We start from the raw sequence: 25,615 nt of genomic DNA, 5'->3' as shown, positions 1-25,615 counted from the left end.
GACTTGTTTTGGTTTGCATGTCGGTGACAGAAAGTTTAACACCGATATGGCCGATATGGCATGTAAAGAAAATAGACTTGAAAGGGGATCTTATGAAACATATCCAAATCAATACCATTGTCACTTTATTTTATTTATCTCTCATTTTTTCTGCACTGCAGTTATTTTTTTGCTGATAATAAAATATTTAATATATACCACACGCAGCCGCTGAAGCAGGGAGTAAATGAAGGAGTTTGAAACATACATGTTCCATCTGTACATTTTTTTTAAACCGAGAGAGGTTTCGCTGTCTTTAGGGATTTTGACTAGTAAATGTACTCTGTGTTCACCAAACAAATTTATCACTTAAAAATTCATACCTGACCAAAGAAATACTGAAATGGAATATCTTCATTGATGTTTTTTCTTAAGCATCTCAGCGGTACCTTAAAATTTGATTGGCTGATTACGCCTGGCAGTTTTTCACTATACAAACCACTAATCACGGACCGCTCACATCTCCTTGCTTGAACCTTTAGGTATTGGTTCACTTTGAACTATGTAAGCTATGTTTACGTAAAAAAAAGAAAAATCTGGTGCAAAATCTCTTGTCTTGAGTGTGCGCCGACATTCAAATGGCTGTTTTACTCTGTGTATCCTTCTGGTTAAAAAATCTTTCGTCCATAGAGTCTTTAAAACACTTGCATGTATTCTCAAGTTTGAATGAGTGGAAATGCTGTTCCTGTGCAAGATCTGCACCGAAAAATTCAACGCCAGCCGTCCGTTTTCAAGAACAGTAAACTTGCCTGCTGTAGAGCACTCAGTCAAACCTGCATGTTTTTTTTGTACAAAGTCAAACCGCTTGTCAATCCTATGGCCTCCATTTAACATTCCCAACGCCGTGAAATTGTCTTTTGAGCGACTGAGGATCTGCCCAGCCAGAGTTAAGGTAGCTGTCATCTTCGTCGGTTTCGAGTTTCTGTGAAGTCAATGCCAAAAACTTTTAGTTCTCTTCCAATGTTTTAAAGGAATTATGAATTTAGTGTTGCTTTTCTTCGACAAAACTTTCCAAAGGTGGATGAAACCCTCTTACACGTAGTCTTAAGTATAAAGTATATTTCCATACTGATTGCCAGAACTTTCTTTGGATGTTATTTCTGTGTACAGGCTCCTTACAGTTTGTAGAGCTAGTACAACAAGGCAACATCCTCAGGTTAGCGCTTTTCGTTAATTATAATCACCCGCCTATTTGATAAAGAGCTGATACTTTTAAGTGCCTATGAAGTAAAAAATAAGTGATGCTTATTTGAAAGGCTTTTCAAAGTAAAGAAGAATGGTTTTTCCCTTTTTGCAGTATCCTTTTTTCGTTTTAGAGATATTTACGTTTTTGCATTATGCAAATGAAGAAAGTGATGACGTCATAGGTGGTTCCATTTGAACAGTAAAACTCTGAATCAAGAATATCTCTAGAAATATTGGAGCAGTGTTCTTCAAACTTGGCACCACAAATGTGCATCACAAAAGAAACAGAATGACACCTTCTGTGTTGTTGCTATGGCAACAATTTTGGCTCCAGTCTCTTTCTGTGAAAAACAAAATATGCCAATTTGCAACCCTTCGAAAAGGGACAGAGGGTCTTGCTCGGAACACACATGATTCCCATGTTGTCTTAACTCTCCCCATTCGATTGTTGGGAGTGGATGATCCTTGTTTAAGATAAAATCTGGTAATGTTGGTTTTAATTAAAACAGGACCAGCGGCATAACTGTTGTCATGGCGACGGCACAATGGGTGTTATTTTGTTTCTTTTGTGATGTACATTTCTGGTGCCAAGTTTAAAGAACACTGCTTTAATATTTCTAGAGATTTTCTTGATTGAGTGTTGAACTGTTTTAGTGGAACCACCTATGACGTCATCACTTACAATACAAAAACGTGAATATCTCTAAAACGAAAAAAGGTATTCCAAAAACGAAAACGCCATTCTTCTTTACTTTGAAAAGCCTTTCAAATCAGCAGCAATTATTTTTTTACTTCATAGGCACTTTAAGGTCAGTGACTTCAGTCCATAATTTTAGGATCCAACGCAAGCTGAAGACAAAAGCTTTTGTAATCACCGCGCGCCCAAAGTAAATTTTATTACATTTGATAAGTTTAAGAGTCAATTGGGTTTAAAATAAATGCCACACCAGCTTTAAAAATACAAAGCTAACATGCACAATGCGATAAATGATTACCCATGGAGCCAACTTGAAGAGAAAGTATCAGGAGACATTATTTTGTGAGTTAGACAATCGTTGAACCAACCTTAAGCTCCTCTTGTTTCCTGTAAGCATAAGCCATCATTTGTTTACGCTGTTCTTCACTGAACACAGGTTCTCTGCTTGGTGGCCCTTGCCCCTTCTGCAATAAACAAATTAACTAATTAGTTCCCACTGGGGAAGCTTTTAAATCGAATGGCTCGGAGCAAAGTAAGAAGCAAGGGTTAGTAATGTATGTGGACTTGTTTTGGTTTTGAAATCTATTGATTAACATGGTCATCTGGGATCGAGCTCACACTGGGTTCACAGTGCTGGGTTCTGAGACACGACACTTTTCTTCACAGTACTCCCACCCAGTAGTATAAATGGGTACTGACAATCCATGTAATGGCACCCTGCCAAAATGCTGTGGGAGGGGCGATCATGAGGTGCAATACACAGCCATCCTACTCAAAGGAGTTTCGATTCCCTTAATAGACCACATTCGTATTCTCGGTATTGGACTGGAACTAGCTTGCAACTGAGGCTAATGCAGGGAGCCTTTTTAAATGCAAATGACATTAATCTCATTTTAATGATATTCCCCCGCATGAGCCTCCATTGCAAGCTAGTTCCAGTCCAATACCGAGAATACAAATATGGTTTATTGCTTCATGCAACAGAACCTAAAATGAGATAGACAAGTGCTGAGGGTGCAATATCATTGGTCACTCTGGCTAACTGTTTGCACAGTGGGAAGGTTCAGCTGAGAAGATCTAGTACACTTTTTTTCTGACCTTTTGAATCTTGACAATAAGTTTAGTTTTCTCATTTTTCCCGATGAAGTCTTGAAGCTTTTTTCCTCTTTGAAGCTCTTTCCCAGCCCACCACAACTGGGTAGCACCTTCATCTAGCACTTGAAGAGAAGCCTGAAAATACAATGCAGTACTGTATGTACATATTAAGATAAATACGTTGACATTTACAAACACATTGTACGTATCAATGAAGCCAGGCAATTACTAGTAATACAGTCAAACCTCTATTAAACAGCCACTCTCGGGGACAAGACAACTGGCCGCTTAATAGAGATGGCAGTTTAATAGAGGTTCACCCGAAAACAACATTGGGCGTGGTCCAACGCAAGTGGAGGAAAGTAGAACAATGATGGTTACAATACGGTCCATAAGGTTAACAAAAGCCAAAGAAACAATTACGTTTCCACATTGTCATTCTTTTACCTTCATCTGGCTAAAAATGTCCAGCTTCAAATCTTCCTGGCCATTTAATAGAGGTATAAAACAAAACAAAACCACCCTTGGGACGGCAAGAAGCTGGCCGTGGTCACTTAATAAAGGTGGCCATTGAATAGAGGTTTTTGTTACAGTGTATAGCTGACAATTTTTCTGGGACTCTGACCAGACCAGGCTGCCAAATAAAGGTTGGTCACTTAATAGGGGGCCGCTTAATAGAGGTTCAACTGTATAAACTGTAGATTTAGCCAAGCCTAAACGAGGAGCTTCTGGGTCGGGCTGTTCAAATACCAATTAAGCTAACCCAGGATAAGGGACAATTTTGATCTGAGTTTGTAACTTTGTAGTGAGGTTTACTGTTTATTTTGTTTGGCCTTCTGTTTTGAGTTTCAATAATCTCAAACTACACAAGACAGAAGCAGTGAAAAACATTTGAAGAAGCTAGTCATAAAAGGGGATAAGTGACGATTTTGGTTGCTTTTCTTTTTTCTTGCTCCAAATTAGCTGAATTTTTGCATGTGGTCTTCAATGTAATAGAAAAATGTGGTTCTGTATTTTTGTCGCTGGTTTTTGCTTTGTTTTCGAGTTAAAACGTAGGCAAAAAACTTGGCTTTTCCTAGCCATGTCTTTAGGAGTTTATTTGTTGAACAGCAAACAAGCAGACTGTTTATAGTGTATGAAGTCAAAACCAAATCCCACAGCATATAGAGCGGAAATCTGGGAACGGATTGTTTACACCGGTTATTGTGACGTGAACACAACACGTGAATCGATCGAGCGTCAAACGAAATGCCATCAAACAAAAAAGAGATGTGCCGTATTAGAGCTCTGTCAACTAATATCTTAAGCATTGTTTTAAAGTACCTTGTGTGCCTACCTGGTGGTTGAGAGGCATCATAAAGCCTCGATAAACCCGTAAGTCATCAGCACGTTTTAAAGAATCAAAATGTGTTCTGAAACTTCGAAGGCAGCTGATATACCGTAATCGTGTTATCGGCGTTCGAAGTCAGATCGAGCCAGGTAGCAAAGTCCAAGAGCAGTTCTTGCCCAAGAAAAATACCCTCTGGTGAGTTGTGGCCCATTTGCCAAGCGTTGCTAGCGTCAAAGTTTGGAAAGCGAGAACTGGTTTTAGACTTATAAAATTTGTCTTGTATCGACCGCCATGTCTTCCCGCGCACGAGGTGTAAAGACCCTTCCCGGCATGCATTGCGATTACGTTCTGCGGACGTTTCTCGAACTGGTAACTAGATTTAAACATAATAATGGCCAGCAAGTGGCGATCGATTGTAACAGATCTGTGATCCAGTCTGCGTTGATTTTATTTCAAATCGACATGATTTGTAGTGTTTTGAGCTTCTGGGATCAGGGGACATGCAGATGTATGGAGACCCGTACGTTGCGCAGAAGGGTTAATCTGTTAATCTGTCAGCCCTATTTATAGAGCGTTTTCACGTGGAGTCATCAAATTCTTAAATCCAAAACTAAACAGCCGCCAAAGTTGTTGTCCTCATCAGGCATAAGAGGTACCAGCGCATTTTGAACTTGGAAGTTATGGCGGTGCGTGACATAAAGCTACGATCGCGTTTGTCGAAAACTATGTTTTATCTCGTGATTTTTTAGCCATTGAAGACGTTGCCGTATTTGAAAAAGTGTTTATTGAAATGTTTATTTGTTTCATTTTATTTTTATTTACACCTTTTTTAGACCTGAAATCAGCATTTTTGAGCTTATACGTTGCGTGAAATTACCATTTTCAGGAGCCCATCATGGGCTCCTACCATTTTGCTGTTTTCTAAGTGAAACCAACATCCTTGCCGTCACGCGTTAACGCGAAATCAACATTTTAACCTATTTAGACCTGAAATCAACATCATTGAGCTTATGCGCTGCGTGAAATTGACATTTTGCTGGTTTCTAAGTGAAATCAACATCCTTGCCGTCACGCGTTAACGTGAAATCAACATTTTAACCTATTTAGACCTGAAATCAACATCATTGAGCTTATGCGCTGCGTGAAATTGACATTTTGCTGGTTTCTAAGTGAAATCAACATCCTTGCCGTCACGCGTTAACGTGAAATCAACATTTTAACCTATTTAGACCTGAAATCAACATCATTGAGCTTATGCGCTGCGTAAAATTGACATTTTGCTGGTTTCTAAGTGAAACCAACATCCTTGCCGTCACGCGTTAACGTGAAATCAACATTTAAACCTTTTTTGACCTGAAATCAACATTTTTGAGCTTGTACGTTGCGTGGAATTGACATTTTGCTGGTTTCTAAGAGAAATCAACCTCCTTGCCGTCACGCGTTAACGTGAAATCAACATTTCAACCTACTTAGACCTGAAATCAACATTTTTGAGCTTATACGTTGCGTGGAATTGACATTTTGCTGGTTTCTAAGAGAAATCAACCTCCTTGCCGTCACGCGTTAACGTGAAATCAACATTTCAACCTACTTAGACCTGAAATCAACATCATTGAGCTTATGCGCTGCGTGAAATTGACATTTTGCTGGTTTCTAAGTGAAATCAACATCCTTGCCGTCACGCGTTAACGTGAAATCAACATTTTAACCTATTTAGACCTGAAATCAACATCATTAAGCTTATGCGCTGCGTAAAATTGACATTTTGCTGGTTTCTAAGTGAAACCAACATCCTTGCCGTCACGCGTTAACGTGAAATCAACATTTAAACCTTTTTTGACCTGAAATCAACATTTTTGAGCTTGTACGTTGCGTGGAATTGACATTTTGCTGGTTTCTAAGAGAAATCAACCTCCTTGCCGTCACGCGTTAACGTGAAATCAACATTTCAACCTACTTAGACCTGAAATCAACATTTTTGAGCTTATACGTTGCGTGGAATTGACATTTTGCTGGTTTCTAAGAGAAATCAACCTCCTTGCCGTCACGCGTTAACGTGAAATCAACATTTCAACCTACTTAGACCTGAAATCAACATTTTTGAGCTTATACGTTGCGTGGAATTGACATTTTGCTGGTTTCTAAGAGAAATCAACCTCCTTGCCGTCACGCGTTAACGTGAAATCAACATTTCAACCTACTTAGACCTGAAATCAACATCATTGAGCTTATGCGCTGCGTGAAATTGACATTTTGCTGGTTTCTAAGTGAAATCAACATCCTTGCCGTCACGCGTTAACGTGAAATCAACATTTTAACCTATTTAGACCTGAAATCAACATCATTAAGCTTATGCGCTGCGTAAAATTGACATTTTGCTGGTTTCTAAGTGAAACCAACATCCTTGCCGTCACGCGTTAACGTGAAATCAACATTTAAACCTTTTTTGACCTAAAATCAACATTTTTGAGCTTATACGTTGCGTGAAATTGACATTTTGCTGCTTTCTAAGTGAGATCAAAGTCCCTGCGGTCGCGGCGGGCCGATCCTTTGTTATGATAAACCGAGGCGAGACTTCCACTTATAACAAAGGCTTGGCTTGGTTATTATAACAAAGGATCGGCTCTGTTTATCATAACAAAGGCCCGGCTTCGTTTATTTGCAGCCTCGGCGGGAAAAGGGCGTTAGGTATTTTAATCAAAAGTGAACTTTGTCGAAAACGCTCCAAATTTCGCATAGAGTTTTGTTTAGGTATGTTTAGCAATGTCCCGTAGTTTTTGCGCTAAACCTTGCTTCGTTTTCAGGATATTGCGTATGCAAAAAACCACTCGGTTTTCCTAGCGGCGTCTTTATAAAGCGAAGCAAAAACCAGCGGCAAAAATACAGGAACACGTTTTTCTATTACATTGAAGACCACATGCAAAAATTCAGCTAATTTGGAGCAAGAAAAAAGAAAAGCAACCAAAATCGTCACTTATCCCCTTTTATGACTAGCTTCTTCATTTGTAAACCTTCCGAATCATCCAGCCCTGATTAACAAGTTAACCTGGCATGAGCCCGCGATCCAATTGGAAACCAGTACCTGGTCAGCGGTCAACTTTTAAAAGTAACATGTGATCTTGATGAGCTCTAAACCTGAGCCCATGACATGGTCACATGATACTGATCAGCAGACACCTTTTTTTGACAGCTGTCAATTGACCATAAGATGGATGTTTAATATCAAATATGTAGGCTGTAAACCAAGGCTGCACGCCTCAGTCAACCTTTTAGCTGGAGTATAGCCGCCATGTTGTACGATGTCATTGTCCGGCACACATTATTCGCTCTAAAATTTCAACTTCCTGAGTTAATTTACACCTATGGCTGAAAGGATATTATATACGTGCATGTATTATTAAATATATTTAAAGACATGCATCCATTTTAATTTACATATATACATTTAGAATACATGTACATCTGTTTTAGACCTCACCTGTGTTCCTGATAAGTCTTCAGTATTTTCCAGCTCTTGTTTGATTGGGTCGTGAGGAGGTAGTCCCATGGGATACACAATCATCACAGCTCCTCTCATTTGATCAAGAACATCTTGTATAACCTCACTTGTCAGGGGGATATTTGCATCAACTTGCTCCTGCAGTTATACAATGTAGACTTACAAACGGGTCATGACCAGTTTCCTTTCAAACTAAGAACTATATTAATGATCATTATGCATGTCTAGAGATCTGCATTTAATTGGGCTCATTTTTGTCCCAATGGCATTTTGACTGGCATCAGTTTTTAAATCTGACAATTACAGACAATATTGGTACACAAATATCTCTGTACAATATGCAACATTTTACCCTGTGGCTATCAGAATTGAATTTAATATTTTGAAATAATTTGTTGTCATCATTTTTTCCAAAACAGAGCTAAACTATGGGTATTAAATTTTGGGTGGCTGTTTAATAGGGGACAACCATAAGGTGACTGACTGGTCACTCAATAGATTGGGCTGCTTAATAGAGGTTCAACTGAAGTTTTGTTGAATTGACTACATTAGCCTGATCTAAATTTCAGGAATGTAGCCTCTTTTATTGCTCACAGTGGTAAGCTAAGATTATCTTAAAACAAAAAAAGGTTCTAAAACGCACAATCTTCAATGCACCTTATCTCAAAAACTAGTACAGTGACCCCCATTTCTTTCCTTTCATTATTATTATTATTATTATTATTATTATTATTATTATTATTATTATGATTATTATGATTATTATGATTATTATGATTATTTTTTTTTTGCCTTTTTGGCAAAAGTTCATCTTTACTACATCTTTACTGCATGGCAAGTTTAAAAAAAGTCTGCATGTGCGAACTTTTGGGGCACGGACTACCTTAAGTGTAATCCATGTACATGTAGTGCCTGTGCAAAATATACAATCATCCAATTTGAAAACAATTGAATTCTAAGCCCTGGCCTCTGTCAAATTTGATTTGATCAATGATGTCCTTGGAATATTTCATTCAATTCAAATTGGACAGCTTGTAGTGAGTTACTTGCACACACACTGTGCGTTTTTGAAATCCCTACAACTGGAAGCACACTTGCAACAAACCTTAAAAATTTTGGCCTTTGCTTCTTTTCTTGTTCGGTTGATGACTTCTGCCATCTTCTCACCAGGTGCTGCAACAAAGACAAGCATGGAACCTAAGTTCAAGATCAATCAGACCATTTTCAAACCAGTAAAAAACAACATGACTGCAAGAGTGCAAAAAGTATCAAAACTTTTGGCATAGTTTTAAAAAATTCTGTACATGGGGTTCAGAGCCGCCTCTCTGAACCCCATGTACAGAATTTTTCTAAAACTTTGCCAAAAGTTGCGTCTTATCATGCTTATGAAAAGTTGATGATATAAAAAAAAATTCACCATGCCGTTTTTGAATTATAAGCCCCTAAGGCTGTAATTAAGGGTGTTTTTAGAAGGTCATACTGTTGCCATGGTAACCTGTAGTGTCACGAAAATGATGACAACGTGTTCACCAATGCTTGGGCAGTTTTTTGATACCATGATTGTTGTATCAAGTGATAAAGAATAGTTATAACGACCCATCCAAATATAAGTCCTGGAAACTGTTTTGAGCCACCTTAAGTCAATTAGTATCACTACCCTCATAAGTCCATTAGCCTCCAAATAAAACTATGACTCTAACTTGGTGTAGAAGACACCGTTGGCTAATAACGACACAGAACAAAAGGACAAAAGAACTAGAAAACTATTGTTTCTATTATTTTCCTTGTTCTCTAGTCCTTTTGCTCTCTATTGTTTTAGACCAACACCAAGTAGGAACCAAAACTCTTTAAACTCTTTTTAAACCCAAAAACTTATTCTTCTGTCACTCGCCCAGTCACCCCAACAACCTATAGTACAGGACTCAACCTAACCTTTCCCATTTCGCCTTCCAATGGGATCCTTATTTTCATTGACACCTCCAGTAGGAATACACTCATCCTCCCATTCGTCATGGAGATTCAATTCAGAGAGCTGTTCTTCTGTCAGGCCCTGCATGTTGGGTGGAAGAGTAATTCCATGCTTTGCAAGCTCTTCCATTTCTATAATAACAGAGAAAAAAAACTGAGAATTAGATTAAAGCCTGTTTTAAACGTTTATTTTTAATGTAAGCATATTATTTTTGCTGGTAACTCGATTTGCTTACCGTAAAACAAGCGCTCGATTTTTAGTCTTCCATTCTGAATTCTGACTAGTTGTGGTATAAGCTCGGAAAGCTCAGCTTGACAAGTTGTCTCGAAAAGGAACAAACTCTCGTCTCCTTGTTTTAAGTGCAGTTTTACCATTGTAAAAGTGAAGGTCGATTTTTATGTGCGATCAAAGATGGCGGAAAATTCTCTTTTGCACCGTTGCCATAGACACCGAGGACGCTATACCACAGTGCATCACGCTTCTCTGCCGAGACGTTTCGTGGTTCTCTTGTATGAAATAAACTTCAAAGTCATCGTGAGTTTGCAAAACTCCTGCCAATTCTCGAATTTGAAAGCGCTTTCATTAGAAGCATGGACAAGCCTTCGTCTTCAAATGAAGATAAGTGTAGTGGCACGAAAGACAAGTTTGGTTTCACAGTGGATTTTTCCTGGGGGGTTAGTTCTCTGCGGCAGTGTGCTGGTTTTCCGGCTCGCGTTCTGGACCCAGAAGACCAGAAATCCTATGTTGCACCTCTCGGGGCCCTTGTAGTGTGCTGGGACATTACAACAAGGCAGAGAAAGTACTCATTTCAAGGTCACAGTGATTTGATAACTGTAATGCTTCATAACGTCCACCTCAACGCTGTTTTCACGGCATGTTACAGTGGAGAAATCAAACTCTGGAGTCCAACATGGGAGCTGCTTTTAAACAGTAAAACGAAAGTGGGAGAGGTTCATTTTGCAGATTGGTCCAAAAATGGAGACGGAATTTTACTCTGTGGTGGAGAAGATTCTGCTGTGACTGTGTACGACCTCGCTAAATGTGACTCAAAGTGGGAAATTAGAGAAAGGTGGATTGTTATGCCGCAAACGCCTAAGAATTCTCCGGACAAAGCAATTGTGAACTTTGTTCAAACTGATTCAGTGGGCAAAAAGGGTAACCCAGGCAGCTCCACATATGTGGAGCAGAAAGATTACTACGACATGGCAATTTTTACACCACAAAACAAGGTTATTGCACTTCTTCAAAGGCACCATAACAACTTCAGCGAGGCTCATTTGTACTCAGAGAGTGGTAACTTTTTGAAATCCCAAATTTTAGATCCCCTTGGAGATGCAAAGGCATCATTGCTGTGTCTGTCCCCATGCCACAATGGCATCTTTGCTGTAGGATTTCAGGGAGGGATCTTTCTTCTCCTCGATGAAAAGGACCTGTCAGTCACATCAGTTCTTCAAGCCACAGGCTCGGCCCAGGTGGCCTTGTGGCATGGGAACTGCCTCCTCACAGTATCCTACCTGTCTGGAATTTTCTCATGGTGGACATCCGGTGGTGAACTTGTCCATGAAATCCGTGGTGGTCCCAAAGGTTCTATTATCCACCTCAACTGGGCAGAACCAGGAAAAGAGTTATGGGTGGGCGGAATCATGTCACTCCATTATGTCTCCTTGGAATACAACAATCCCGAGGAGAAATTTCCTGTCCAAGTTGAGGAGCAACACAGCATCAAATTCCTTGAAGTCACAGGATGTGGTGTTGCAGTAAATGATAAAAACCTAGTACTGGCGGGAGATTTTACTGGGAACATCTGTGTTTGGCAGCAAAGTAAGACTGATCCAGTTTTCCAAACCAAATATGAAAGTGCCATTAGATGCCTCACATGGAATAATAGCTATGCTTTCATTGGCTGCCTTGACGGCAATCTTTTAAGATGGCTTCCTGGAAGTGGTCTCTGTCCCCATATTGCTTTAACCTGCATTGGTGGTGTTTTAACAATGGCATGGTCACATGATCTCAGTAGCTTGGCCATTGGTCTGGACACAGGAAATTTATGCCTCTATAGATTTCAACCAGTCAACTCGTCAGAGCCTGAGGAATTGCTTAATGTTAGAGCCCATTCTATCAGGAGGGATGGACAAGAGATGGCAGCTGAGATCTGGAGTGTTTGTTGGAGTCCATGTGGTTCAATGATTGCAACTGCATCTGAAGATCAGACAGCTTGTGTGTGGAATTCTGCCAATGGTAAGTTTTTTTTTTAATGACTTCAAAATATTGAGCAAAAATTAAGACCCGGGCTAGCTTGATGAAGCTATAGCTGACATTTTGACAAGGCTAAGCATGCAAATACATTATGTTACAACAGTGTCACTCAGGGATTAATTGACAGATGATTATGCATGTTCTGTATAGTGCAGTGAACATACAGCTGTACAGGACATCTACTTTTAGTTTCTGATTGATTGATAGATTGATTGATTGATGCCTAGTGTGGGTGTATGATGATTATACATGTGTATTTCCTATGCCCATGCCTCAGTGCAAACTAGTTTCTAATTAATTTTACTAGGCATTTATTCAATTAATAACTTGTAAATATAAATAACATATATTGTATAAAAGACATGTTAACTGTCAAAATCTTTGCCCTATTCAGGCCTTCTGATATTACACGATGGTGCGATTTCGCACAATCGACCTCAAATCGCATCCGATCGCACAATTCAGGAAAAATCGCTTAATTCACAAAAGAACGCACAACATTCATAAAATAAAACATAAATCAACAAGTTTCTTAGGAATTCCTGCATAAATACGCCATTTTTAAGATGATTTACCTTGGAAAAAGCCTAAGAAACCTTTGTCACCTTCAATTTTGTAAACATTCGAAGCTGCAAGGCGTTATTTTGCATGTCAGGGGCCTGGTGCGAGTCTTATTCTTAAAGAGTCGCCTACTGGTGAAACAAACGCCCTTTGTTCAGATTAGCCAATCTGAATGGCTGATATATACACATTTGGACTCAATGGAGTGTATACGTTCGATTGGAAATATGGTTTGTTGCTTAGCTGGGAATGGTTCGACATTTTTAACCAAATGGCTTGTTTTACTGGCTACATTATCTGTGTAGACGTTCGGTTGTGGTATTTTTTCGTCACCTTGCAACTTAAACCAGTGAGATTTTTGAAACGTGTTGAAGAAAATTTTGTTCATGACAAAATTTCCCGCAGTCAACTTGTACAGTAGAACCCCGCTAACTCGAGTCGGTTTTCTCCAATTTCCCTTGGATTTGACCAAAAAATTTCAGTTGTGACTTGAAGAGTGCCCTTTGATTATCAACTACTGCCTGCAAGGAGAAAGACTGTTTTGTTATGTTCAAGCTAGTTTTGTTATACAATACTATTATGAGATCAGATGTGAGTTTGACAGACTGTCATATGTTATAAATTAACCTACATGTACATGTACTGTGGGGTTTTATATAAGTTTATGATCTGCTGGCTTAATTATGGATTGAATAATATTATTGTGAAGCAGGATGAAGTGTTTAAAAACTGAAAATTCAATGGTGGTCTTATTGATGATCCTTGCAAAATAAATTTTAAAAAGTTGGTTTGTTGTATTCAGAAATATAATGCTGCACATAAAAACAAAGCGTAAGAAGCTAATCATAGCATGCAAGAGTATCAATAATTATTGATCATTCATTTGGCATGTTAGCTGTGTCCTTCCAACCTTTAACGTGGTGCACCGATAGTGCAGAAGACCTCTTTTTTTTTTATTTATCCCAACTAATGTCGATCGATCAAGATGCATAATTACTGTTCCTTTGTGTTCAAAATGTCTTTAGGGCAGCAAAAAAGTGTTTTTCTTATCCTGAAACCTCATGAAACAAGCTTAAAATTGCTCAGAAAAAAATCACATAATTTACATTATTTATCGCATAGTTGTCCTTTCTAATCGCATAATCTGCCCTGAAAATTTTGCATAATTTGCATTTTTCATCGCACCCTATCAGAAGGCCTGCCTATTACAGTTGCATACTGTGGTTATGAATACGCCTTTGTTATATATGGCACATCTCCACTTCTTTAAGATGTATATTTAAATATATTTCCTATTTCCTTTCCTTCTAAAACTGGATTGGAGTATCAGATCGGTTCTCATTGTGCATATGATACCTGGGAAGAGAATTACTGAATACCTAACAGTGGAAACACATTTTTCATAAGCACAGGTTTTGACTCTCTTACAGTGTGTACATGTGAGTTTGAGTCAGTAAGGATTATAGTTGTTGTTGTAGTTGTTGTTAGTGTTGCTGTTGTTATAGTTATGTACACATGTATGTTGTTCAAAGCCATGACAGTCCTACAAATTTACCCGCAGTTCTGTGTCCCCTGTCAGACAAAGATAAATAAATTTTGATATCATAAAGAAAACACACTGCTGACTCAATGCATGTATCTTGTTCCCTTCAATACTTGTGACAATCAATGTGAGCAATAATTTTTGAATTCTCCATTCCTGATACCTGTATGTGGACAGGGGACTATATGTACATGTACATACCAGTATACAGTAGACAGTGTGTAATTTTAAATTACCTAGAGGCATAGTTTGTATGTCACTCATTTGTAGGGACAATAGTGCCATGATCACTCCTTGAAGATTAGAACCTGCATAGCTTGTTCTGAGTAATATTAAATTTCCATAAATTATTTACTAATTGCAATTTTTAGGTCTGAAAATTGACACACTCACTGGTCACACTACTGCAGTGACATCAATAGACTGGAAGGAAATGGTCAGTGGTCAACTGTTATTGGCCACCTGCGCTGACGACAGGACAGTACACATAAGGGATGGAGTTACATTCAAAATGAAGTATTTGTTTGACACAAAAGACATCCATGGCTGGTACACGCTGACCTACTTGAGCCTAAATCCTGTTAAAAATTGGTGTCTCTGCTCAACGCAAAATGGCCGTTTGGTTCTCTGGGATTGCCTGAGTGGTGAGCGACTTGGATGTCGCAAAATGCATGCTGGATCCATTGAAGGATTGGTGTGGAACAAGGATTACACTTTGTGTGCCACTGTGAGTTCTGATTGTGTAGTGAACATGTTTAGGGTCAATGAAGTACACTGCAAATTGTGATGACAAAATTGCATGTTGTACACATGCATCAGTTGCTGTTCTTGAGAAATTGAACACAATTGTAGTATGTATGTATCATTATTACTGGAATCAACTTAATGCTTAAAATAAGTTTAATGAAATATTATAGTGTTTTCAATCAGGCAATAGTCTCTTGTAAAGCAATCAGACAATGAATTTGTTTGTACCCAACATTTAGATAGACGCGTTTAGTTTAACCAATAATCAAAAAGAAAACTTTAAAAGAGTATGGGCTGCCCAATATAACCATAAGAGGCAGCCATACTTAAGGAAAAATAATCAATATATATTTAATGGGTCAGGTACTTACTGTAGTATGTGTACAGAACACAGGCACATGCACACTACACAGAAAAGCAACTTTCACTTTTTTTAAGAAAGTAAGAATAATAATTTCCTTCAAAGCCAGAAATAACTAGAGCTATTATCAAAAAACTTGTTTTCAATGTTAAAAGATAGTGGCTTAATGCCATTGTATTTTTTCAAATGTTTGCAACACAAGACCACCCTGTGTAAAGCTGAGTGTAGTGGAATAAAACAGTTGCAATTACAATAGCAATCAAGACATGAAGGTAAATGAATGACTGGTCAACAGCTGTTCATGAACTGCTCTACACGCATACTTTCATGCTAAACCTTAGTGCAGTGTATAATTATGTACAAATTGCACTTCACATTCTGCCACAACTGCTGAAACTTTACAGTTACAGTATACATTTACAGTGTACGTGCATGATGAAACATACATGTACCATGAAACTACAAAGGAACTTACAACTAGGAGGATAATTTAAGAAATTACATATTTCGAGATCCTACAAACCTGTACATCTATTTTCATTTAATTAGATCATATATGTAATTTAGGTTCAGTTTTACTAGCACATGCTTTGCACCTTTGGTTTTTGGCTTTGAACCTCAGACCCAGTGCAGTGCACCTGCAGTACCAAGTTTCCTGTTTCACCATTTCAGCATAAAGTTCTACATTTTCTACAGGGACATGCATGTGTAATTAGTTTGCCAGTCTGGAGGTTTTTCTCACAGATTCTTAGGTGTTCTTTCCTGTAAAATAAGACACTTCTAAATCCCTGTTCAATCCTGGGACTGAAGTCTATCAGGTGAACTCTCCACCATATAACAAAATTACAATGTCTATCAACAGCACTTATACAGGAGTACCCGACGGAGCCGCTCGACAGAAAACCCGCTCGACAGAAAACCCGCTCGACAGAAAACCCGCTCGACAGAAAACCCGCTCGACAGGCTGCAATTACGCTGGCTGGGAAATATTAGCATTAGATTATTTACTGGCTGGGATTTTCTTTCAGCATCTGGCTTGCTAAAAACGTATTTAAAACACTGTCCCTAGCTGGTAAAAAAAGTGACTTTTTTGTTTTTTCTGGCTGTGACTTTTTCGAAAAAGCAATCAATCCCGCCCTGGGACGTAAAAAACGCGAGACGATAAACCGCAAGCGGTCGTACTTACTCCCAGCGCCACACGCTACAAAAAAAAAGAATGCAAATCAACGCGCGCGTGATCCCATGCCCGAAAATGATGGCTCCACTGTCAGATTGTTGCGGTTTATCTTTTTCATCAACCAGTAAAAATTGCATAACACCAGCAGCTGTCATTTTCAATGACGTAATAACACTAGTATCTCGAATGGCCGAATCCGTTAAAAACGTTTTTTTCAATGGAACACGGCCGATCTCCAGGATCTCCGCTCGTTTGTCGTTCCAAAGGCCTTAAGAAGCCGTCACTTCAGAAAACCGCTACTGGCGCTATTGTGCTGCAAGCAGTCAGCAGTTATAAAGAAACAGTGGAAAGCAACTTAAAGGTTGGTAAATTCATTCCTATAATTCTCTTGCTTGCACACGGGGCAGTGATGGTACATTGTGCTGGAATCAGTGACACTGTTCGCTGTCTGTTTTGCATTAATTCTTTCATTTATAGACAACTAAATTTAAAAAGGTATCGGAGGCATAAGAACCTAGACTCTAAGGTATTCATTTACATTCCTATTTTGCAGTCATTCTGAGTTATTTCGAGGGCTCCGCTGGTAAAGGAAAGAAACGAGATCTGCCAAATCTGAGATCTGCTGTGAAAGGGACTTGGCGCAGACAAGCAAAGCAGCTGGATAAAGGGTAGGCATAATGTTCTGTTTATATGCGCTAGTCGTCTGCATCGGTGGTCAACTTTCCTCTCTTGATGCTAAAGTAATCAAGTAAAGTAATCTCATTGTACCATACACTCATCGTTTCGCTCACAGCATTTTTGGGTTGCTATAAATCTGCAAATTTGCTTAATCGAAAATTGCCCGAAGGTTGCCGGAAGACGAAGGACAATGGTTTGCCCTCTTTTTCAGTCTTATTGGGTACATTAAATGCCTTAATCGTAGTTCAGTACCAGCATAACGAGTTAATGTTTGTCCTCTGGAAAACAAAGGACTATCGTGCGTTGCTCACCGGAAATGGCCGTCGGGTGAATTCATTCCACACTGTTTGCTGTCTCTTTGAGAGAAATGCTTTTATTTTGAGACCCTAAACTTATTAATGTATCGGCGATTCAATTGCCGGGAGTTAATTTACATTTGCAGTCATTCTGAGTCATTTCAAAGGCTGGAGAGAAAAAAGAAGAGAGACTAAGAAAAGGACTTACCAAAGGGACAAAGCAGCTGGATAAAGGGTAGGCGTATTTGTTTATATGCGCTAGCTCGGACTGCATTGTTGGACATGCAATTATCCTCTCTGATGCTAAGATAAAGGGATCATTGTATCATACAATCAACGCCTCCCGCTCATGGCACTTTTGTTTTGCTTTAAATCAGTGCAACTTTGCGTGATGGAGTTTTCCGAAAGTTGCCGGACGACGAGGGTCAATTGTTTGCCTTCTTTTTCAGTCTTATTGGGTACATTGAATGCAAGGGACTGTCGCGCGTTGCTCACTGGAAACTGTAGTTAAATCATGCAATGTATTTTATTGGCATAATAAGTAAAATGTTAAAATTGTCTATGTTATTAAAATCTTTGTCAGTTAAAAGAACTCAAGATTTTACCTTCTTCAACTTTCCTTCAGTTTGTAGTTGAGAAGGAAACAACTTTCGTCTTACCGTGCGGCTTTCTTTGAGCAAAAATATATCATTTGTCGCCTTTAGTTGTGTTTCACAAAGCTAGCTGGTCGGACCTGTAGGCTCTGCGTGTAATCATGTAATAATTGAATTTCTGTACTAGGAACCGGAGGATCTTTCGAAGCCTAAAGAAGACAGAAATCAGCGAAGGATTACAGAACTCGGGATCGTTTGTCATTTTGAAAACACTGTTTTAGAATTGTGAAAAGCAAACTACTAAGCAAGTGTCCGGAAAATATTGCCAAAGTACAATTTGACAAGCATAACGCGCGATGTGTTTGATTGCGCCAAGCAAGTGAATTTCCGGTAATAAACGCGATCCAAAACAGCTTTCATTTGAACTCGTCGTTGACCTACTAGTTGAGGCAACGGTTTCAATCTGCACGCTAGTGCCGTGAATCAACTGGAGTCGTGTAATGAATGATCTATCGATGAACTGTATATCGAAGTGGACACTTCTGCCAGTTTAAAATTCTTTGACCAAAGAGCGCACGTCTGGATAATAATTTTGCCAGATTATTTGGCAGGCATCTGTCGCCCGTGGTATTGGGCGGGCGTAAAGGCGAAAACTCTTATTTTTTTTTTTTCGGCATGTTCACTCGCTTAACACAAGGCGAATGGGGCGAATTCCTTTGGGGTGATCCAGGTCAGGATTTATGATCCGAGATCACACTGATCATGTTCAAAACGAGAAGCCGCAAATGACCTTTGGAACGTCAGGAGATAAGTTGACCCATGAGAAACTTGACAGAGCCTTAAGACATGACCGCAAACAAAAGCGGTTGTATTCCTAATTAGGCGCTTTGACAAGGTCTGTGCACCCAGTACGTGCACAGGAGCCACACAAAATTGCAAAAGTCGTTTCAGTTCGTCGACTAGTAGAATGGGTGATTGGGGGTATAGATCACGTTTCACGGAAAATAAAAAGGCCTTTTCACAATTCACGAAAACTGATATAATATTGGTATTTTACGCTTCACGGAAAATAAAAAAAAGAACGTTTTGGAAAATCACGGCTCACGACTACTAAGACAAAGCCAGTCGCTTCAGTTATGAGCAACTAACGATTGCTTACGCTCCGAATCATTCCGACTTCTGTGGTGAGTCTTTTGCGGTGATCGCCTTACGAACGACTAACGATTGCTTTTGCTGCGAATCCTTGCGGCTTCTGTCGTGAGTCTTTTGCGGTGATCGCCTTACGAACGACTAACGATTGCTTTTGCTGCAAATCCTTGCGGCTTCTGTCGTGAGTCTTTTGCGGTGATCGCCTTACGAACGACTAACGATTGCTTTTGCTGCGAATCCTTGTGGCTTCTGTCGTGGGTCTTTTGCGGTGATCGCCTTACGAACGACTAATGATTGCTTTTGCTGCGAATCCTTGCGGCTTCTGTCGTGAGTCTTTTGCGGTGATCGCCTTACGAACGACTAACGATTGCTTTTGCTGCGAATCCTTGCGGCTTCTGTCATGAGTCTTTTGCGGTGATCGCCTTACGAACAACTAACGACTGCTTTTGCTGCGAATCCTTGCGGCTTCTGTCGTGGGTCTTTTGCGGTGATCGCTTTACGAACTACTAACGATTGCTTTTGCTGGGAATCATTGCGGCTTCTGTCGTGAGTCTTTTGCGGTGATCGCCTTACGAACTACTAACAATTGCTTTTGCTGCGAATCCTTGCGGCTTCTGTCGTGAGTCTTTTGCGGTGATCGCCTTACGAACGACTAACGATTGCTTTTGCTGCGAATCCTTGCGGCTTCTGTCGTGAGTCTTTTGCGGTGATCGCCTTACGAACGACTAACGATTGCTTTTGCTGCAAATCCTTGCGGCTTCTGTCGTGAGTCTTTTGCGGTGATCGCCTTACGAACGACTAACGATTGCTTTTGCTGCGAATCCTTGTGGCTTCTGTCGTGAGTCTTTTGCGGTGATCGCCTTACGAACGACTAATGATTGCTTTTGCTGCGAATCCTTGCGGCTTCTGTCGTGAGTCTTTTGCGGTGATCGCCTTACGAACGACTAACGATTGCTTTTGCTGCGAATCCTTGCGGCTTCTGTCATGAGTCTTTTGCGGTGATCGCCTTACGAACAACTAACGACTGCTTTTGCTGCGAATCCTTGCGGCTTCTGTCGTGGGTCTTTTGCGGTGATCGCTTTACGAACTACTAACGATTGCTTTTGCTGGGAATCATTGCGGCTTCTGTCGTGAGTCTTTTGCGGTGATCGCCTTACGAACTACTAACAATTGCTTTTGCTGCGAATCCTTGCGGCTTCTGTCGTGAGTCTTTTGCGGTGATCGCCTTACGAACGACTAACGATTGCTTTTGCTGCGAATCCTTGCGGCTTCTGTCGTGAGTCTTTTGCGGTGATCGCCTTACGAACAACAGTTACTAACGATTGCTTTTGCTGGGAATCATTGCGGCTTCTGTCGTGAGTCTTTTGCGGTGATCGCCTTACGAACAACAGTTACTAACGATTGCTTTTGCTGCGAATCCTTGCGGCTTCTGTCGTGAGTCTTTTGTGGTGATCGCCTTCCGAACAACCAACGCTTGCTTTTGCTGCGAATCCTTGCGGCTTCTGTCGTGAGTCTTTTGCGGTGATCGCCTTACGAACAACAGTTACTAACGATTGCTTTTGCTGCGAATCCTTGCGGCTTCTGTCATGAGTCTTTTGCGGTGATCGCCTTACGAACAACAGTTACTAACGATTGCTTTTGCTGCGAATCCTTGCGGCTTCTGTCGTGAGTCTTTTGCGGTGATCGCCTTACGAACAACAGTTACTAACGATTGCTTTTGCTGCGAATCCTTGCGGCTTCTGTCGTGAGTCTTTTGCGGTGATCGCCTTACAAACAAGTAACGATTGCTTTTGCTGCGATTCCTTTCGGCGTCTGTCGTGAGTCTTTTGCGGTGATCGCCTTACGAACGACTAACGATTGCTTTTGCTGCGAATCCTTGCGGCTTCTGTCGTGAGTCTTTTGCGGTGATCGCCTTACGAACGACTAACGATTGCCTTTGCTGCGAATCCTTGCGGCTTCTGTCATGAGTCTTTTGCGGTGATCGCCTTACGAACAACTAACGACTGCTTTTGCTGCGAATCGTTGCGGCTTCTGTCGTGAGTCTTTTGCGGTGATCGCCTTACGAACAACAGTTACTAACGATTGCTTTTGCTGCGAATCCTTGCGGCTTCTGTCATGAGTCTTTTGCGGTGATCGCCTTACGAACAACAGTTACTAACGATTGCTTTTGCTGCGAATCCTTGCGGCTTCTGTCGTGAGTCTTTTGCGGTGATCGCCTTACGAACAACAGTTACTAACGATTGCTTTTGCTGCGAATCCTTGCGGCTTCTGTCGTGAGTCTTTTGCGGTGATCGCCTTACAAACAAGTAACGATTGCTTTTGCTGCGATTCCTTTCGGCGTCTGTCGTGAGTCTTTTGCGGTGATCGCCTTACGAACGACTAACGATTGCTTTTGCTGCGAATCCTTGCGGCTTCTGTCGTGAGTCTTTTGCGGTGATCGCCTTACGAACGACTAACGATTGCCTTTGCTGCGAATCCTTGCGGCTTCTGTCGTGAGTTTTTTGCGGTGATCGCCTTACGAACGACTAACGATTGCTTTTGCTGCGAATCCTTGCGGCTTCTGTCGTGAGTCTTTTGTGGTGATCGCCTTACGAACGACTAACGATTGCTTTTGCTGCGAATCCTTGCGGCTTCTGTCGTGAGTCTTTTGCGGTGATCGCCTTACGAACAACAGTTACTAACGATTGCTTTTGCTGCGAATCATTGCGGCTTCTGTCGTGAGTCTTTTGCGGTGATCGCCTTACAAACAAGTAACGATTGCTTTTGCTGCGATTCCTTTCGGCGTCTGTCGTGAGTCTTTTGCGGTGATCGCCTTACGAACGACTAACGATTGCCTTTGCTGCGAATCCTTGCGGCTTCTGTCATGAGTCTTTTGCGGTGATCGCCTTACGAACAACTAACGACAGCTTTTGCTGCGAATCCTTGCGGCTTCTGTCGTGAGTTTTTTGCGGTGATCGCTTTACGAACTACTAACAATTGCTTTTGCTGCGAATCCATGCGGCTTCTGTCGTGAGTCTTTTGCGGTGATCGCCTTACGAACAACAGTTACCAACGATTGCTTTTGCTGCGAATCCTTGCGGCTTCTGTCGTGAGTCTTTTGCGGTGATCGCCTTACGAACTACTAACAATTGCTTTTGCTGCGAATCTTTGCGGCTTCTGTCGTGAGTTTTTTGCGGTGATCGCCTTACGAACGACTAACGATTGCTTTTGCTGCGAATCCTTGCGGCTTCTGTCGTGAGTCTTTTGTGGTGATCGCCTTACGAACGACTAACGATTGCTTTTGCTGCGAATCCTTGCGGCTTCTGTCGTGAGTCTTTTGCGGTGATCGCCTTACGAACAACAGTTACTAACGATTGCTTTTGCTGCGAATCATTGCGGCTTCTGTCGTGAGTCTTTTGCGGTGATCGCCTTACAAACAAGTAACGATTGCTTTTGCTGCGATTCCTTTCGGCGTCTGTCGTGAGTCTTTTGCGGTGATCGCCTTACGAACGACTAACGATTGCCTTTGCTGCGAATCCTTGCGGCTTCTGTCGTGAGTCTTTTGCGGTGATCGCCTTACGAACGACTAACGATTGCTTTTGCTGGGAATCATTGCGGCTTCTGTCGTGAGTCTTTTGCGGTGATCGCCTTACGAACGACTAACGATTGCTTTTGGTGCGAATCTGTTCCAGCTTCTGTCGTGAGTCTTTTGCGGTGATCTCCTGACGAACAAGTAATGATTGCTTCTGCTGCGAATCCTTGCGGCTTCTGTCGTGAGTCTTTTGCGGTGATCGCTTTACGAACAACTAACGATTGCTTTTGCTGCGAATCCTTGTGGCTTCTATCGTGAGTCTTTTGCGGTGATCGCCTTACGAACTACTAACGATTGCTTTTGCTGCGAATCCTTGCGGCTTCTGTCGTGAGTCTTTTGCGGTGATCGCCTTACAAACAAGTAACGATTGCTTTTGCTGCGAATCCTTGCGGCTTCTGTCATGAGTCTTTTGCGGTGATCGCCTTACGAACAACTAACGACTGCTTTTGCTGCGAATCCTTGCGGCTTCTGTCGTGGGTCTTTTGCGGTGATCGCTTTACGAACGACTAACGATTGCTTTTGCTGGGAATCATTGCGGCTTCTGTCGTGAGTCTTTTGCGGTGATCGCCTTACGAACGACTAACGATTGCTTTTGGTGCGAATCTGTTCCAGCTTCTGTCGTGAGTCTTTTGCGGTGATCTCCTGACGAACAAGTAATGATTGCTTCTGCTGCGAATCCTTGCGGCTTCTGTCGTGAGTCTTTTGCGGTGATCGCTTTACGAACAACTAACGATTGCTTTTGCTGCGAATCCTTGTGGCTTCTATCGTGAGTCTTTTGCGGTGATCGCCTTACGAACTACTAACGATTGCTTTTGCTGCGAATCCTTGCGGCTTCTGTCGTGAGTCTTTTGCGGTGATCGCCTTACAAACAAGTAACGATTGCTTTTGCTGCGAATCCTTGCGGCTTCTGTCGTGAGTCCTTTGCGCCGATCACCTAATGAACGAGTAACGCTTGCTTTTGCTGCGAATCCTTGCGGTTTCTGTCGTGAGCCTTTTGCGGTGATCACCTTACGAACAACTTGCGATTGCTTTTGCTGCAAATCCTTCCGGCTTCTGTATTGAATCTTTCGCGGGGATTTGCTATTTCGCTAAGGAAATGTTATACTGATAAAGGTAGCTGACATCTGTTTGTTTCGTACGTTCATTTGATTATAAAAATGGCAGACACTTGGTAGCCAAAGCCTAGTGAGGGCTTTGTAATCTTGTTTTGCTTTTACTTCATGAGCTAAACAGTTTTAGTTTTTTGCATGGAGGTTCGTTGACTTTTTGGAACAATAACTCTGGGAAATGAAATGAATGTGAAAGTTTGTCGTATGTAAGCGTTTGAAACAACTGATAGGTTGCTTGTTGTACTTGTAATAACAACAATAGATCTTCATTAACTGAATATCTAGATTACGTCTGTTAACCGAATGGACATTGTTTATACTTCACTCTTCTTTTGGAAGGAATTCACGATTTATTTTCAGAGTGAAGCTTGGATCCCTCAAGGATAATCAGAACACTGTAAGCACATTTTATCTTTCCCTCTCTTGGTTTACTGTTGTATGGTAAGTGTAATCTTTTGAGTGTTACGAAACCTTTCCAGTCAAAAGTAAAAATGAAACCATTAACGTATTTTTTTGCGTTCAGGGTACGTAATACTAAATCCGTTGTTATATAAATAGTTTTAAGGAAATGTACCTTGCTATGGTATATTGAAATTACTCGCTCGCTGGCTGGCAAAAAATGGTATACTCGAACATGCTGGCAAACTTTTGGCAAACTTTTTTTATGCTGGCTAGCTAGGTGACAAATTTAAAGCATGCTGGCTCGTTGACGACCTCAACGTCGAGCACTGGCCGGGAGTCCGATAACTTCAAAATCACGCTTGCTGGCGGTGAAGAGCGGGTATTTTTTTCCCAGGAAAGTTAAATATTAAACAAGATTGACGTAGCGACACTCGGGTAATGTTAAGCACACTGTACGATGGATTTTCTTCGAAACTGTCGTTTGGTACTCCTGCTTATACAGGAAAATGGCATGGCTGTCACTAAGGGCCTGGGACCAGGGGCTGGGGAGGCTTGGGATGTTCTGTGGCTACCAGGTTACTTTAATCGAAAACTACTTTTTCAACACAGTAAAATATGGTATCACCAACTTTTACAGTGAAATGATACACGTTATCTGCTACAATAATTAGTTCTTTGTCTTATTTTTTTTACATGTAATTTTTTCTGTTTCAAGAGTATGCAACAAGTCTACAGTTATATACTCAAAGAATGTAGCATGTCCAGATACCCTGCACAGCAAGCGTAAACGAAATAACTTGTGTGTGTTTAAGTTAACAGTCCCACCCGTTGAGTTCCAAACTCAACATCAATAATACACCTAGAAAGGTTACTCATTAATTATAATGTATAGATTTGGCAGAGCCTAAAAGCGGAGCTCCTGATTGCAATAACTAACCGTGAAGAAAGAGAGGATTTGTTTTTCTTGGATCAGAAACTCCAAAAAATTATTTATATTGAGCATGTAATTGTACAGCGTGTGGTTTTGCTATTTTTTCCAGTTAAATTTTAACAAGCTGACAAGATGATTGTGCAAGGGATATGTCGGAAGAAAAGTCAACAACACGCCAGGGGTTAATTTGCGCTGAAATATTGCCTTTGCACGTACTCCCTCCTACCCAGAGTAATAACCTGGTTTGAGCCTGCAATCCAATCTAAAAACGGTCAACTAAAAAAAAACACGTGACTTCAGTGACCTCTAAAACTAAGCCCGCAATATGGTCACGCGATACTGGTCAGCGGATAGCTTGTTTTGAAAGCTGTCAATTAACCATAACATGGATCCCCAAAATCAAATATGTAGCTATGGTAATGATTCT

General features: G+C 40.8%; 2 protein-coding genes and 1 pseudogene across 2 annotated transcripts; 1 reads left to right on the top strand and 2 right to left on the bottom strand.

Annotated features, from left to right (window-relative positions):
- Positions 1-108: 108 nt before the first annotated feature.
- LOC110062873 (cilia- and flagella-associated protein 298-like) lies at positions 109-10,249 on the bottom strand. The gene is made up of 7 exons (XM_089282818.1): positions 10,050-10,249; positions 9,778-9,945; positions 8,951-9,018; positions 7,825-7,983; positions 3,020-3,151; positions 2,290-2,385; positions 109-961 (listed from the first exon to the last, which is right to left on the bottom strand). The coding sequence occupies exons 1-7, from the start codon at positions 10,186-10,188 to the stop codon at positions 854-856; spliced, it is 870 nt and encodes a 289-aa protein (XP_089138944.1). The 5' UTR covers positions 10,189-10,249; the 3' UTR covers positions 109-853.
- A 72-nt stretch (positions 10,250-10,321) lies between these two features.
- Positions 10,322-15,559, top strand: LOC110062882 (uncharacterized). The gene is made up of 2 exons (XM_020769827.2): positions 10,322-12,052; positions 14,546-15,559. The coding sequence occupies exons 1-2, from the start codon at positions 10,405-10,407 to the stop codon at positions 14,959-14,961; spliced, it is 2,064 nt and encodes a 687-aa protein (XP_020625486.2). The 5' UTR covers positions 10,322-10,404; the 3' UTR covers positions 14,962-15,559.
- Positions 15,560-17,548: 1,989 nt separating this feature from the next.
- Positions 17,549-24,166, bottom strand: LOC149117140 (uncharacterized; annotated as a pseudogene).
- Positions 24,167-25,615: the final 1,449 nt, after the last annotated feature.

This window comes from Orbicella faveolata, unplaced genomic scaffold (assembly GCF_042242905.1).
Source record: "Orbicella faveolata isolate gen_17 unplaced genomic scaffold, um_ofav_v1 contig_12, whole genome shotgun sequence".
NCBI lineage: Eukaryota > Metazoa > Cnidaria > Anthozoa > Scleractinia > Merulinidae > Orbicella > Orbicella faveolata.
This window is presented reverse-complemented; position numbering and strand designations above follow the sequence as displayed.

Coding starts and splice junctions, on each gene's coding strand:
- LOC110062873 (XM_089282818.1), bottom strand. CDS start 10,188: ATGGTAAAACTGCACTTAAAACAAGGAGACGAGAGTTTGTTCCTTTTC. Junction 9,946..10,049: donor AATCGAGCGCTTGTTTTACG/GTAAGCAAATCG, acceptor CTGTTATTATAG/AAATGGAAGAGCTTGCAAAG. Junction 7,984..8,950: donor CAAAGGCCAAAATTTTTAAG/GTTTGTTGCAAG, acceptor GTATAACTGCAG/GAGCAAGTTGATGCAAATAT.
- LOC110062882 (XM_020769827.2), top strand. CDS start 10,405: ATGGACAAGCCTTCGTCTTCAAATGAAGATAAGTGTAGTGGCACGAAA. Junction 12,053..14,545: donor TGTGTGGAATTCTGCCAATG/GTAAGTTTTTTT, acceptor TGCAATTTTTAG/GTCTGAAAATTGACACACTC.